General features: G+C 38.6%; 1 protein-coding gene across 1 annotated transcript in view; it reads right to left on the bottom strand.

Annotated features, from left to right (window-relative positions):
* RASSF5 (Ras association domain family member 5) overlaps positions 1–16,212 on the bottom strand; it is an 82,151-nt gene extending 65,939 nt beyond the window's left edge. The window contains exon 1 of the mRNA XM_014060941.2: positions 15,457–16,212. Coding sequence (XP_013916416.1) covers positions 15,457–16,192 — 736 coding nt within the window. The 5' untranslated portion in view covers positions 16,193–16,212. The remainder of the gene's footprint in view (positions 1–15,456) is intronic.
* Between the last annotated feature and the right edge of the window lie 274 nt (positions 16,213–16,486).

Raw genomic sequence — 16,486 nt, 5'->3', positions numbered from 1 at the left:
AATGTGATTTGGCTGCCCTTGAAGACTATCTCAGAACTGAGCTGCAACCTTGTATAGAAACCAGGGTGTAACTAGTTATTAAACAAAGTCAGGCACTTTGTGGCCCTTGAGTCATATGTTATTTTTTCTTTTTGCAGTTAGTGGAAGCTAAAGCATAGATCTCCATTATTTTCAATTGCAAACAGATGAAGACTGTGTTGTCTATTAGCTATGGGAAATGTCAGCCCTAACACACACACACATACACACACACACACACTATACAATTAAACAAATAACTCCTTAAACGTTCCCCCAAACCATCTCATCCTGCCTGCAATGGTGAACTGCCATGTCCTATGCAATGCTCAGACTCTTGAAAGGGGAAGGATGGCCTTTTGCCACCAAATTTATTTATTTATTTATTAAATTTTATATGCCACCCACTCTCAAAAGAGACTCAGGGCGGCTTATAATAAAAGGGAGGGGGGATTGGACATTCCTGCATTCAAGAGATTTATAGAGAATACAGTCTGAATTTTGTTTAAATCCTGTTTTCCACTTTTCCTAATAAAATAATCCTTCCTACTTTTTCCCTGTGATTGATGCCTTCTCGATGTCCTGTCTTGGTTTCTCTCCACATAGATCTTTCAAGTAACTAACTTGCAGCATGTATCCTGGCAGTCTTTTTGGTTCCTCATCTAAGAATTAGCTAAAAATGAGTATGCCTATCTCAAAATCCTGATAATGTCCCACCATTTTTCTTACATTCAATTATCAGGCCTGCAGTGATTAGGAATTAATATGTGTCACAAGATTTATTTAGTTTAGTTTTATTATAGTTTAGTTTTATTAGAATTTGTAGGCCGCCCTTTTCCCTGAGGGGACTCAGGGCGGCTCACATAAAACTAGGAAGGGGGGGATACAGACAACAAAATAGAGACATATACTAAAATGGTAAGCAACATACATTCATCATTCGGGAGGGGTAAGAATTCTATCTCATGCTAGCTGAAAAATCTAGTACCTGCAGTCCTTAGATGTCTGGAGAATGCCGGAGTGGAGAGGCTCACTTATAGTTAAAAGCAGTACTCCCTATCACCTTCCAAATAGATGTAATGACTTCAGTGACTGGATGAGAAAGCTAATTTTAGAAACTGAACACCAGCTTTAGGTTGAAACAATATGACATAGCTCAGAAAAAACAACTGGTTTCAAGTTGAAACATATCACCAATTCTTATATTTAGCAAAATGAGAGCTTTTCTTACAATACAACTTTAATAAAATATGCTATTTTTGCAATTATTTTGAATGTATTATACTAATTAGAATTTAAATCTTTAATACTGTAATATAAATACAGGCACAGTAAGTAAATCTCTCATCTAAATCAGAAAATCTCATAATTAGGGGGACTAACTTTCAGTGTTCATGTTCCATGTTCACAACTAAACATGATAGCCAAATCTTCATCACATCAAATTGTACTTAATCAATACTTAATAGTAGTTTAGAGTTCAACCTCCATATATTTATAGATTAAAATTCAACTGACCTAAATGGACAATTCAAAAGAAAAACTGAGAAAGCCAACTTACGTCAATAGCTACAAATGCAAAACACTGCTAAATAAAACTAGTATATAAAGCTCCTAGACCAAAATATGTTGTTTAAGCCATATTTGTCCATATCTTGTAAATGGGAACATAATAAAAGAATAAATTATCATATATAAGGGTAGTTATCATTGCACAATACAGTAAAATCTTAGAAGGGTGCTATGCTCTCCTGCTCATCCACTTAAACAATGGGTTACACTTATTACACTGAAATCACAGGGGCAAAAATAATACCCCATAATTACTATAGTCAATGTGTAAAATAGCAGTCAGGGGGAAAAATGGCAGTTCTTATGGAGTGCCCCAGCTGGATGTCTATGGATTACAGCTACCCTGCTGATCCTTGTTATGTTATCCATGCTTGATTGATTTTATTAAATCTATTTTTTTCTCATCTTCACAAAAGACTAAGGGAAAGAGAATAAGGGAAATGTTTGGTCTGTTTGAAATAGTGAGCCAGTTCTCATTCCATGAAGTCAGCAGACCATCAGGATAACTCAGTATAGATTCTACTATGAGATAGTTTGAAGAAGAATGGTATAGCCGAAATACTACTGGGATATTTCTAATCCAAACTCAAATTAAAACATTATATGTATGTCTTAAGTAAAACATGTAATTCTAATGTCTTTAGAACAATACAGAATCCATATTGGTTATTAAGTCTATTTTTTCCCATAAAAATAATTTTAAAGTCATAAAATAACAATTTATACCACCATGCACCTCAAGTATGCTAATCTTACAGTTGTTAACCTTATGACTTTTTGCCTCTATCAAATCTTTACAAAGGCAAGACAAGTTTTGAAATTCCAATGATTTTCCCTATGTTCATTATTTCAAAAAAGCATGCTATTTTAGCAAAAAAAAACATGCTTCTTAAGTGCTACACTTTGAAATTTAACATTTGTACTCACATTATCAAAAACCAACAAAATACACAAATCTATACGAGTGGGTTTTTTTGCAACTCACAAAAGCATTGCTAGAACACTATACCATTTAAACAGTAATTTATAATTGCTATTATCAGTTGTGAGCTTGCTGAAATAGTTTTCCATAGGGTAAGGTTCTTTAATCATTAGACTGCTTAATCAACCCATAAGAGTATGCAATCTACTGCCCAAGTAAAACTCAAAACTTTACCCCCAAAAAAGTGTTGTCTGAGTTAATCATTAAGACATTTTATAAACAGTGTGCAAAGTAGCACTGGACATCTTCTGTCCTCTTCATCAGGCACTAACACCCCATATCTTTCAGTTAGCCAGGGCATATTTTTGCTCAAACTATTAGAACTTACCTTTGACCATTAAGCCCGTTCTACTGGGCTTCTTAAGTCGGAGTTGAAGTCCCTCTGACCATGACTTAGACTTAGGAAAATGTCTGAAGAGCTTGCGGATTCTCTTTGTTACTAGTCCAAAGCAAGCTGCAGCTCCTGCTTCTCCTTCTCCCTCTGTCATTCTTCTAACAGAAGATCAATAGTTTCTTTGGGCACAGCAGACAGGCAGGCAAGTGCTTGAATGCGGAATGTTACCGAAAGCAGCAAATGTTTTATCTCTACAATTTATTTATGTTACAAAATTCAGAGTCCTGCGCTTGCAGTTTTCCTTGCCTTTTTGTCTCCTTTCTCCGCTTTCAAACTAAAAGCAAACACTGCAGTCCACAAACTTCCAGGGCAGCTTCTGTAATGCATGGAAAACTTTCTATTTCTGGGACTTTTTGCCTGATAAGATAAAGCAACATAACGGAAGAAGCTACAGTCAAGAGAGCGCCAGAAGCCATCTCTTTCTTTAGCAAAGCTTTTTTCAAATATCCTTCGCTTTTGCAATCTTTTTTTAGTTTTGAATTAAGATTATCATAGACTATAATTAAACCAGAAATCTTAACAGGCTGCATCTTTAAGGACATTAAAACAAGACCTGTGAGTTATAATGCTTATTATGAATAGATATTAAAGGAATAATAGAATTAGACTCTCCTGACATCATATTTTCAACCACAATTTCTCTTTGAACTGACAAAATAAAGTCCTAGCCTGGAAAGAGCCTGCCTTGTTTGTTTTAAAGTACAAATACATATTTTCTGTACAAATAACAAAACTTCCAAAATATTGATGATTATTTGTACAATCAAATATGGACACAACTAACAGCATAAATAAAGCTGGTTCATGGACGTCCATTGGTAACTTCTCATAATAGGTCTGTATTCTTCCACACATGCACAATTACTTTACAATATTCCCACAGGCTTCACCATGAATTATCTCTCTATGAACTAGAGGTAATGATTCAAGTACTAGAAATTGTGATCTGATGAACAGAACATTGATTGGGGTAGTGACATGTAGCTGGATTATGAGAAATACAGTTTATTACAGAGAAGATGGCCAGAAAGACTCAATCACAGATAGTCTTTGTTTAACAACCACAATTGGGACAGGCAACTCAGTTGTCAAATAAAGCCATTGCTAAGTGAAACTGCAACTTTGCTTATGATCTGACTTCAGGTCTCCCCTGGAGTTGTAAATGAAAGGATTGGTCACAACATTTGTTTTTCATCACTATTGTAATTGCAAAATTATAGCTTCTTTGTCCAGATTAAAATGTCTACTGAATACTCATCTCTCTCTTTCTCTCCCTCTCATACACACACACATCTGTAATTACTAAACATGCACAATAATGCAGCTATATTCAGTATCTTAACACTATAAAATAGCTTTCAAATGGCAACTGAAACTACTATACTTGAGAAACCCAATTACACGAGCTAAGAAAACTCAGAAGAGAGTTTTTAATTCACTAGCAGGTATCAAACAACCCATGCTGCATGGACCTCTTTGCTATTAATCAACACTATAGCAAAAGAAAGATTTAAAATTCTATCAGCTGCTCTTAAAAATAATTTTAATATTATAACGTACTGCAATCAAAGTCCTAAGACCTGGTACACTGTGGGAAAATATTGACTGTAGCTTCTTGTGAGCATTAATAATGTGAAGATGGGCCAAGCACAAAAAGATCAGGCATAAAGATCTCAGCAAAGACTACTTGTGTAGATTTTCTTCAGGAGCTGAAATCCTATGAGCAAGGTTCTAACTCCTAAGGGTTGCTGTGCAGAACTCCACTTCCATCTGTACATTTGGAATTTGAGCACTTCCCTGAATCAAGCACAAATAGAAATTTACTTTGGAATATCTTCTGAAATTGAATTTTAAAGTGCTGATAAGCCAATCGTTGGATTCCCAAAATCACATCTATGCATTTATTAAAACCAAGATGTCCACGGCAAGAATTGGCTGGATCCTAGTATGAACCTACTCTTCCATATTCAGACCAGCTTCCATTATTTCTGACATTGAAACTTCAGCATAGCACTAGCCCTAAAGTTTGTGTATTTATCATTTCAGGAGAGCCAGTTTGGTCTAGCGGCCAAGGCTCCAGGCACAGAGATTGTGAGTTCAAATGCCGTCCTCAGCCATAAAAGCCAACTGGGTGACTTTAGGCCAGTCATCTCTCTAAGCCAAATTACCTCATGGGGTTGTTGTTGTGGAGAAGAGAGGAGGAAGAAGGCTTTGAATGCACTGCATTGAATTTTTGGTATAAATAATAAATGTGATATATAAATAAATAAAGTGAATGCAGAAAGATGGAATGTCATTCCAAACTCTCCGGTTTATAAAGGTATTTGCTCATTGTAACACCTATCATTTCCTGCAATGAACCATCCAAACAAGGCCCACACCTGCTAAAGGAATGTGTTACCTTAAACACTTTGCAAAAACAAAGCGATTAAAAAGTTATAAACATCTATGAATCATATAGAAATGTAGCAACTACAGTGCTTCCTTTAAAGAGTAATGAAGAGACAATTATGAGAAGATAGAAGCAAAAATTAGTAACCTGATCTAAAAAGAACTAATTCTGAAGATAGTTTTAGTTTCTACTATAGGTCTGCCTGGTTGCAAGCCGTTTCACCAGGCCCTAGTATAAATTTGACATTAGGCCAGACCAGTGGTGGGATTCAAAAAAATTAACTATTGGTTCTCTGGGCGTGGCTTTGTGGGTGTGGCAAAGGAAGAATACTGTAAATTCCCTCCCCACCTCAGTAACCTGCTTTTCAGCTCTGTTCCCCTGTTCAGGGCAACAAAAGAAGATTAGCTAGGAGGCTGGGAAAAAGCGGGGCCGGGGCCATCTTATTTGCCGGTTTTCCAAACTACTCAAAATTTCTGCTACAGGTTCTCCAGAACCTGTCAGAACTGGCTGAATGCCACCTCTGGGCCAGACTAAAAACACTCCTCCCTGTGGAGGAATCTGGGAAGAATTGCTTCTTTTCTTTGTCTGTATTCCAGAAAATTGGTGATATTTAACTCACAGCAGTGGGCCTAACACAGTGATGGCGAGCCTTTTAGACACAGAGTGCCCAAACCAGAAGGTGTTGCATGCATGCATGCATGCATGCACACACCAGAGCACTGGAAACATGACGACAACTGGCCAGAATGCATGTGTGCATTAGAAACTCAATGACCAGCTGGCTGAGCTAGGGCGACGGCGCATGTGCCCACAGAGAGAGCTCTGCATGCCACCTCTGGCATGCATGCCATCATGGGCCAAACATGTTCAGAGTTAGTGACGTAGAAATCTGATTCCCAAAATAATATTGTGGTATCAAATTGTACTAATTAATCGCTAACTTCTTTGTCCCTGATATTTGATAGGCAAAGCAAAGTGTATTTCTATTTCTGAGAATGCCTCTGGGCCCTAACAAAGTTAAAATAAAATTAAAAGGGAATTCCATCCCAATGTCTGTTTGGAAAAAGGACAAAAGCAAGCAGAGATTAGGAGGGAATGTCCTGCTAGAAGAAGAGTTGTAGTAAATAGTTCTTTTTCCAAGGCAGATATTTTGTATACAACCAAGTCTCATCGAGAAAAAGCCCCCCACAACTTCCTTTTTACAACCCTGTAATCCCTTAATTCAGGATAGAGTGGGATGACTGGATGGAGCTGAGCATTTACTGGACAGATGTCCTTCCTAATGCCACATGGAGTTCGCAACAAATATTTGTTCTTTGCACCCTTGAAGAGGAATGTCTGTCGGTATCTAGAACTGAACTCTCAACGTTCTGAATAGGAGACAAGCACCTTCACCACTATGCTGCTCTTTCAAGAGCCCTCACAACACTAGAAATTACCAGATGAACCCACTAATCCAAAAAGGCTGGGCTAGATGAACAAGTCACTCAACTGCTTATCCATTTTCTCAGATTCATGCATCAATTCTTGGTTGCTGTGGTTAGGCAATTGCCTGACTCTCTATTAAGGCAATTAAAATTTGTCCTTGCTTCCAGTGAAGGTCCCTGCCTTGACTTGGCTTTGATGCTACATATTCTATGATCCTTTACTATAATCATCTGATTTTCTTCTAAAAATTAAGAAATATTTAACCAGACTATCACTGACATCCGGAATTGCTTCTATTTAGCTTTTTTTTTTTAAAGACACAGTTTTCTCCTTGACCTGAGATATTCCAATGACACATCAACCTGTGTTCCCAGCTGCTTTGCAATTCATTTGCAAGCAACATGCCACTGACACTTAAGCAGCGCAATCATCATTTTACAGTCTCTCAAAATGCACCAGTTACACTTGGCTGGTCAGCCACCTGGGTCTGTTGGGAAGGAAAGCAATTTCACATCCACATAAGCCAGGAAAGGAGAGTTGGGGAGGCAAGCAACACAATATTGAAAGGAAGGCCAACAAGAAATAATTTCCAGCATTTCATTTTTGGATTTCAAAAAATGTTCTTTTGGAAGTGGCATTAAAGCTGTCCACTTTAAAGCCTATCCTAAACTCTTTGCTGATTTTGTGCCTTTTTATGATAGATGAGAAATTCTCAAAATGAGGAAAATATGACATCATAAAGAAAAAAATCATTTTGAAAAATATCTAATTAGCAATGTAGCTTTTTCTCTTTTCTGTGATTTATCAAAAGTCCATACAAAATCTCTGCTGTAATGTTCTCTGAACAAAATAAAAAGATAAGATATTTCTATTGTCAATTTTACACATGAAGAACAACATAGCCTGTTCACTTACCTGACATATACATTTATTTTGTAGTAGAGAACATAGAATCCCATTGAATAAGACACCAAGCTAGACAACTGGGAACCTATGAGTTCTACTGTCACCTTAGACATGAAAGCCAGCTGGGTGACTTTGGACCAATCACGTTGTCTCAACCCTACCCACCACATAGAGTTATCATACTGGGGAAATGAGGAGGAGGAAGGAATATTAGGTGTGTTTTCTGCCTTGATTATTTATAACAATAATAAATAATATAAATAAATAAGTAGCTGAAGAGTGAACAGAGCAAGCAAGTCCCCCAATGTACTCCTTCAAATCTGAAGGGACAATCCTAATCCACTTTTTCCCCAACCTAATTTAACAAATCTCCAACTCCAACCAATGCAGTGGTGGCTAAAGATGATGGGAGTTGTAGTGCACTAAATCTGAATATTTCCAGTTGAAAGAAGGCTTGGCTATTTAGTATTGGAATGCAATGAAAAGCATATTTCAGAGTTTGAAAAGATGAGGTTTGAAAAAACTCCTCAATGGAGGATGGGAAATTGTTCACATGTGCTCTAGATAAATGGTCTCCACAAGGAGACCACAGAACAGCAGGGTTTGGGTTTTTTTTAGCAGGATTAGCCATTATGCTTGCAATCACAGCAGAATGAAATTTTAACACTAAATTCACAAATTTCACTTTCTAATCACTTTTGGAACTTTCTCATTAATTACTTCTAAGCTATTAGAGACCTTTGGAATGAAAAGTTTGAAAATGCAGGGTGAGTATGCCTTTAATCCTGAACAAGAGATCATTTTAATCATAATGTTAGGAATGTAAAAAAAGTGAAATAAACAAAAAAAGCTAAATAGGTTTTTAATTTTAAAAAGTTATAAATGGACTAAGGGTCCAGATAAAGTTGGAATATTGAAACTTTTACAATAAGATTTTGGAATCAATTGTAAAATGCCATTTCTCGTTAAAAATGCTGTTTTGATTTTTAGAAGACACAACATAAATAATTTCATAATTTCAAAAACTGGACACTAGAGAAGACTAAAGATTTTAGGTACTAGAAAGATATACAGTTCTGAGAGTTGGTTATGACAATTAAAAATACTGGAGGAGACTTCTGAAAAATTAAATCAGAAAATAGTAACCATGAGATCAATAATGTCAGTGATTATGCTTGCTTGTATAGATAAACTATGCCCAAAAGATATCATTGAACAAATGTCAGATGTAGAACAAATTTTATCTGACAAAATAGAGATCATATTGAATATGGATTTACAATTGATAGACCAAGAGACTGATTTATAAAAGGATGTTTCACTGGATCTACAAAGGAAGTGGCTCTGGTTTCAAAATAAAAAAAAATACAAATGACAAATTAAGAAAGAGACTTGGATATTTTTTTCCTGCTAGATTTACAAAAGAGATGTATCAATGCCTTGAATAACTCTGTGACATAGAAGAAATGTAGAGACACTAAATCCTAAGACAATACTGGAATAAAGAGTAAGACTGTTAGAAGCAAAAGGAAGGAACATAATATTGGTTTATTTGATTAAAGTAAGATACATTGCTACTTCTGGCTACCCTTTATGGACTTGCTGTTGATATCACAACCGAAAAGATGTTTTATGAATTTGTTTATAGATAAGAGATGGGATATGCGATGAAGAGATTTTTGAAACTTTAGAATGTGTGAAGAGTTTCTGATTTTTTAATGTTTGTTATGATGATTTGAAATCACCTTATATATTTCTTTTCTCTTTATTATGTTCTTACTTTTTTCTTTTACCTTGCACTTTTTTGTCTCTGTTTTTTTCTTTAAGTTTAGTTTGTATTAGATTTTACCAATCAACATTCTTAATTATTTTATGTATTAAAAAAGGAACCATTGAAAAGAAACCAGGCAAAATTTATTTCCTGACATATAAAGGGTAGGAATTCTCCCTAAATATATTCAACTTAAATATAAAAGGCTAATTGGAATCAGCCCTAAACTCTTCATATGAAAATAGAGCATTTATTAAAGAAATGCAGCAAATGATTTTGATTTCAGTGTCAGAGTAAAAAAACCTGTTACCTTTCATTACACTATAATAAAGAATATTTACACATTGCACTAAAACCATGACTGTTTATCAATATAGTGCATAAATTCAAGCATAGTTCAGTAATCCACAAAATATGCTAAAGCATTAATCCCTAAGTACTTATGAACAGGAAGAATCACCAATGGTTTACAAACCAAATTGAGTAGGTTCAGTTGACCAGATACATCAAGAACAAACAATATTAAACCTTAACAAGTGCTGAAACTGAAAGACAGTAACCATCAATTTATGACAATTGAGATAGGAACTTCATGCTAAGAAATGGGTCCATTAAGTGACTCATGTCCAATCTTACAAAAAAAAATTCTGCAATTGTTAAGTGAATCTGGCTTCCCTCATTTACTATGTTTGTTTGAGACCCCGTGGAAAAGTCGCAAATGGCAATCACATGACCTCGGGATACTGCAACCATTGTAAATTCATGCTAGTTGCCAAGTGCCCAAATTTTGATCACATGATCATGATGAGTGCACAATCATAAGTGCAAGAACCAGTCATAAATCATTTAGTGTAGTGCCATTGTAACTTGGAATGGTTACTAAACAAATGATTGTAAGTTGAAGACTACTTGCTGTAGGATATGTTAATATGTTGGATATGAATTGGCTCCCAGTGATTCAAATGTAAACAAGATGTTCAAACTGAGATAAACTTCATGGCAGAATGAAACTCAGATCTTCTACATCTGTTACCTCCTAATCAGGCTGTGGTTAAAGAGAATTTAGTCCTATATTTCTCAATCCTGGAATCTTCAAAATGTATGGTCCTCAATTCCAGATTTTTCCAGTCAGCATGGAATGTAAGTGGAATTGAAGTCCACACATCTCAAAGTTACCACAGTTTAGAATTGCCAGATCAGCACATTTCATTCTGAATGCTTATCATCCCGTTTCCAGTTAAATCTATATATTTTTTTAAAAAGAGAGTGACAGAACATTTACATATGAATTTTCCTCAAAAATAATATTCACAGGCTAGATCAGTTTTAATTGCTTCAAAATGCAGACCAAGCAAGGTTTGTCAGCATCTTTATCCAGAGTTTAAAAAAAAAAGATGGGAGGACTGTCATCTTGACTCCAACTTAAACATTCATTTGTCAAGTCATTTTAATGTTGCTAAAACAATATAAGCCTTTATTACAAGTTATATAAAGCTTTATAAGCAAAAGAGACATACAGAGGGATTAAAGAAACAGTAATACAGAGAACTTCCATAGGGATCCAAACTTTCATTTGCTGGGGAAAAAAGACTGAATTTGACATATCTTTGCAACCAGATCAAAGGACTAGGCACAATTCTACAAAATTAATATGAGGCTGCAGAACCCAATGGAACTCTTTTCCATGTACTGTATATACTCGAGTATAAGCCTAGTTTTTCAGCCCACTTTTTGGGCTGAAAAAAGCCGCCTCGGCTTATACTCGAGTCAGTGAAAAATTTGCCCGAAATGGAGGAGAAAAAGGGCCAGGGCCATGCCGCTGGGTGACACTCGTGAATGGCCCAGTGCCCCTGTGAGTTTCCTCTCCCTCTGTGTCAGTTTGCCGCGCAGCGCACACCGCACCATCCCCCCTCCTCACGTTCTAATGTAATGCAGGGCTGTCTTACGATTCCCCTTCCTCCCCCTCCTGCCGCTCTGCAACGATGTCCCACCTCCTCCTTGTTATGGCAAGCAGCCACATAGCGATGTCCCACCTCCTCTGGTACAGTGATCCAATGATAGGAGTCACTGTGCCGTGTGTCATAGGAGGCGGGACATCGCTCCCGTGCCTGCACGGGACATCATCATCACAGCGGGACATCAGCATCATGAGGTGAGTGAAGTATTTCATTGAATACACCGCTAGTTTACTGTTTTTCTTTGAAATAAATATTCAAAAACATTATTGGTATCTATTTTTATTTTTGAAATTTACCGGTAGCTGCTGCATTTCCCGCCCTAGGCTTATACTCGAGTCAATAACTTTTCCAGTTTTTTGTGGTAAAATTAGGTGCCTCGGCTTATATTCGGGTCGGCCTATACTCGAGTATATACGGTACTCTTTTCTTTTAAAAAGCTCTACAAGAACAGATTCATTCTTCTGCAGATACAGGGCTACCAATCCTCCAAAAAACAACCCATAAAACTAGCCTTTAATCAAGTATGAACTTACCATTAAAACCATTAAAATCATGAAGGGAATAAAAGAGAATCCAGGAAGGGAAATCTTGGATCTAACAGAAGAAAGCTTTTCTGCTACTGAGAAGCAAGTTGGAATACTGTCAAGATATCAAGGAAAATCCATGGCAGTTCTATGACTTGCCAAAAATGTGGGCTGCATAAGAGTACAATATCCAAAGTGGCAAGACTCCTCTGCAAAAGAATGAAAAAACCAGCTATGCATTCTAGTTTTCCAAGAGGTGCTACCAAGAGCAATTGAAATGAGGGATTATCTTTTCTTGATTACTAAATCCAAGATGTTTAACTCAAACTCTACTATTATTAGGCCAAGTAAGAGTGTACAAATGCCACTTCTCTAGTTTCCAAAAAAACCCACCCATATTTACCCAATAAAATCATTTTACAAACCCAGGGAGAAAAGGTAACAGAGAAAATCTGACTGATATAAAGATATGTCAGTTGCATCCATAACCTAGACACACACAAACACACACAAAACTCTAGGATGAGCAAACATGCAAGCAACTAATAGTTGATTCTTTACTTTAGGAAAGCATAAAATTTAGTCTGCTAAAGTCAACTGTTTCCATTTTTAATGAGGTAAGATTGCTTGGTAGCTGGAAACAGAAATCAGTAGTGGGTTTTTTTATATTAACAAAGATAAATATAATTTTAAGAAGCTATAACTTGCTTAGACTCAAAATTATCTTGTTATTTTTCTTGTTAATGCTAAATACAACTGATTGTGCTTTTCACACAGACCCCTTAGTTACCCAAGAGACAACTGCAATAGTTTTTAATGCAGGACAAAATACTTTGTTGCTAAGAAAGCTGGAGTAAAAAGAAAATACATATTTATATATACTCTTTTCATAGAATCTCTTAGCAAAAAAAAAAAAAAAGGGTGGCATGGTACCATTCAGATCTGAAGGTGAAATTTTAATCTTCATTAAAAGCTACACTCATTTCATTATCCCCATTAAATGATTAAAGCCTTACAGCACCACTTAAAGAGATGTGCTTGAAACAATGTTAGGATTTTAAAAAAAACATATTTTCATACTCCAACTTACTTCCCAATTATAAATGAGTATTTTTCCTTCAGTGAACAGTTTATGCAGTTACTCTGCAAAACTGCTCATAAAATCACCCCACCGAAATATTAAAAAGTCAACCAACCTTCAGCATTTATAAGAAGAATATAGAACAAAAGCATGAAATATCCAAAATAGAAATCCATGATGCAGTCAAAGCCAGTTTGGAGAATTGCATTTGTTGTCATCTAGTAAGGCCAAATTAAATATTCTTAGACTGTGGGGTTATCTCCACTGGCCTAGGCATAACTACTACTGAATTCAAGACATCCTCTGAATAGCTCTGTGTAGGATTGCCTTGCTAGGTTTCAAGAACCAGCAGACCTTTTGGATAACCAATTGGACTCCATAGTTAAAGAAAATGAATTCATTATTGCAGTAATTCAGGGGAAATATAGACTGTTGCAAAACCTAGATCAAGCTAAAAGATGCAAAATTATGTGCAGTACATGATTCAACTAATAATTGCTTTCTATATGAAATCCAATAGATTAGTTTTTAAACAGGTCCTGAGCCTCAATAATCCACTTGAAGATCTGTGGTGAAAATGATAGATAGTAGATAGATAGATAGATAGATAGATAGATAGATAGATAGATAGATAGATAGATAGACAGACAGACAGACAGACAGACAGACAGACAGACAGACACACACACTTACACACACACATACATGCACACACATACAAATACACATATACATATATACACAGATATAAATATAGATACACATATACACAAACATACATACATACACACACACACACATACATACACACATATATACATACATATACTCACACCCCATTATTTTACTGTCTACATATTCTCTTATTTGTTTGGGAAAAAAGTTGATTAAATCAAGTCATGCACATATTGCAAATACCCATTATCCATACTGGTTTTTTTTAAAGGCTAATAAAGGCATATGTATGTAGTAGTCAGCAATGGAAACAGAACAGAATTTAAAATCACACAAATCACAAGAGAAGGGGGGATATGGCAAGTTTCAACACTGGAGAGGTTGCAAAAGATTTCCCATAGTAACACAGAAAGAAAACCAAAAAAGAAATTATTCATCCATTCCAAATAAGTACATTGCATTGTATTACTACTGTCATTTATCTGAAAAGCTGAGCAGAGTATCTAAAACTTACAGACTGTCAAGCATTCAGACATGTTGGGCTTATCTTATATTGCTCACATAGGACAGAACAGTAAACAGAGATCAAGTTGAACAGACTAAGGAACATAGATCAACACAATTCTGATAACAGCAGGATGGCAGGCTTTTAATGATTGAACTGACCACCATGCAGCCATTTTTAAAGGATATCCTCAAAAGGGAAGAAAATCCAATTGTAAGAGAGATCAAAACAGGATGACGTTCACACAAATGTGGATTCAGGTCAACAGTCAAAAGCTAGTTCAATGTATCTTGCATAGTTTTTACGCTTTCTGCTCTTAAGAAAATCAGTTCAAATACCACAAAGGGATGGAGGTTTCTGTCAGGCTTTTTTGAGAGCTTTTATGAGGATGGAGACTGAATGCAACGAGGTTACACAGGGCCTGCCCTGGGCAATAACTTATATATGGAAGAGACACATGCAACACACACACACCACACACCACTCTGGGACAAAAGGAGCCTTCCCAGCCCAAAGTGCTGAAGGCAATAACTGGAGTTGGCTAGAGATGAAGCTGACGATGGAGAAGAACAAGACGATGTTAAAGAAGTAGGACGAATGAGAAGGCTGTCCTTCTGTGGAGTGAAAAACAACACCGCTCAGTAGTAGCCACTTAAAGGTAAAGGTTCCCCTTGCACATATGTGCTAGCAGTTCCAGACTCTAGGGGGCGGTGCTCATCTCTGTTTCAAAGCCGAAGAGCCAGTGCTGTCCGAAGTGGCATCACACTGAAAGTACATGGAGCACTGTTACCTTCCCACCAAAGGTGGCCCCTATTTTTCTACTTGCATTTTTACATGCTTTCAAACTGCTAGGTTGGCAGAAGCTGGGACAAATAACAGGAACTCACTCTATTATGCGGTGCTAGGGATTTAAACCATCGAACTGCTGACCTTTCTGATTGACAAGTTTAGCATCTTAGCCACGGAGCCACCACGTCCTTTAGTAGCCACTTACTCCTACCCTATAAAAAAAAAAGAGCAACTCTACCCCGGGAGCTGCACTAAACAAGGGGCAAAGAGGAGAGTGGATGAATCGGGTCCTCTACGGTTATATCGCTTAGGGCCGGCAGGAAGAATATTTATGTCACCTGCCAAATCCAGGTAAGGAGGATCAGACCCGGGACTTAAGTCTCCCCTGCCACGTTTCGGACAAAAAAAAAGGCAGTAAGCGGCTCCCTACAGTGGGGCGGGGTGAGATGAAAGCAACTTACTGGCACAGCGGAGCGCCCGCTGCTGCACAGCCTCCCCGCACAGGTCGCACCAGCCCCTCCAGAGAGTGAAGCCTTCGAAGCGGTGCCCTTCTCCCTTCTCCTCTCGCACTCGGGGGTCCCGCGGCTGCTCGAAAATGGTGCGCACGTCGGGCAGGAGGCGAGGAGCTCCGGACCTCAGGCGCAGCCGTTGGTGGTGGTGGTGATGCTGCTGGCCGGAGCGGAAAGACTTAGCCGCGGGGCCGGGGGAAGCGGGCAGCTCCCGGGGTATTAAGTGAGCCCCGAGCGCAGCCTCTTCTCTGGGAGGGATGGGTGGCGCGCGAACCTCAGCTCCGTCCTCAGCCGCTTGCCCGACGGGCGCCTCACGCTCGGCTTCCACTGCACCCCCGAAGGGCCTCCCGCGGCAGGAGGCGAAAGGCAAAGCTCCGCGGCTCTCCGTAGGGCGCAGAGCCTCGGTGCGTCCCGCCTTGGCGGCCAGCAGAGCGTCCTTCTCCTGCCCGCTACCTACGTCCGCGCCCCACTGGGACATGGCCCCCGCAGCGCGGGGAGGCTGCGGCTCTTCTTGCTCCTGCGGCTGCCTCCGCCTTGGCGGCGGCAGCGGCGACTGCTTCATGTCATTGGAAGCGGAGCGCTTGAGGATCTTCTTCCGTTCGTTGGCGCTCAGGCTCTGCAGGAAGAGCTGCTGTTCCTTATCCAGCAGCAGCGGGTAAGGGTACTGCCCGATGGCCGGGGAAGCCATGGCCCTGGCGAACGGGCGGGCGGCCCCAACAGCTGCGACCTGCCGGCGGGTGGCCAGCAGCGCAGGCGCTCTTAAGAGGGACCTGCGGAGGCTTGCGAAGAAGAAGGGAGGGTGGAGCGAGGGAGGGGGCGGGCGAGTAAGCCCCGCGCCGCGCAAATGTTCCAATGCTGGCTTGGCTCGGCTTCCAAATTGGTTGGCTTAGCCAAACGGAGTCCCTCGCTTCGACCCGGAATCCAGCCTCTTTCACCTGAGTTGAGCTGGCTGGAAAAAATGGGTCGCGGGAAAAGAGAGTCA

The sequence above is a fragment of the Thamnophis sirtalis genome, unplaced genomic scaffold (assembly GCF_051295495.1).
Source record: "Thamnophis sirtalis isolate CommonGarterSnake01/CBP01778 unplaced genomic scaffold, rThaSir2_p1.2 scaffold_7, whole genome shotgun sequence".
NCBI classification, from domain to species: Eukaryota; Metazoa; Chordata; class Lepidosauria; order Squamata; family Natricidae; genus Thamnophis; species Thamnophis sirtalis.
The sequence above is the reverse complement of the archived record's forward strand: the minus strand, read 5'-3'. Positions and strand labels throughout refer to the sequence as shown.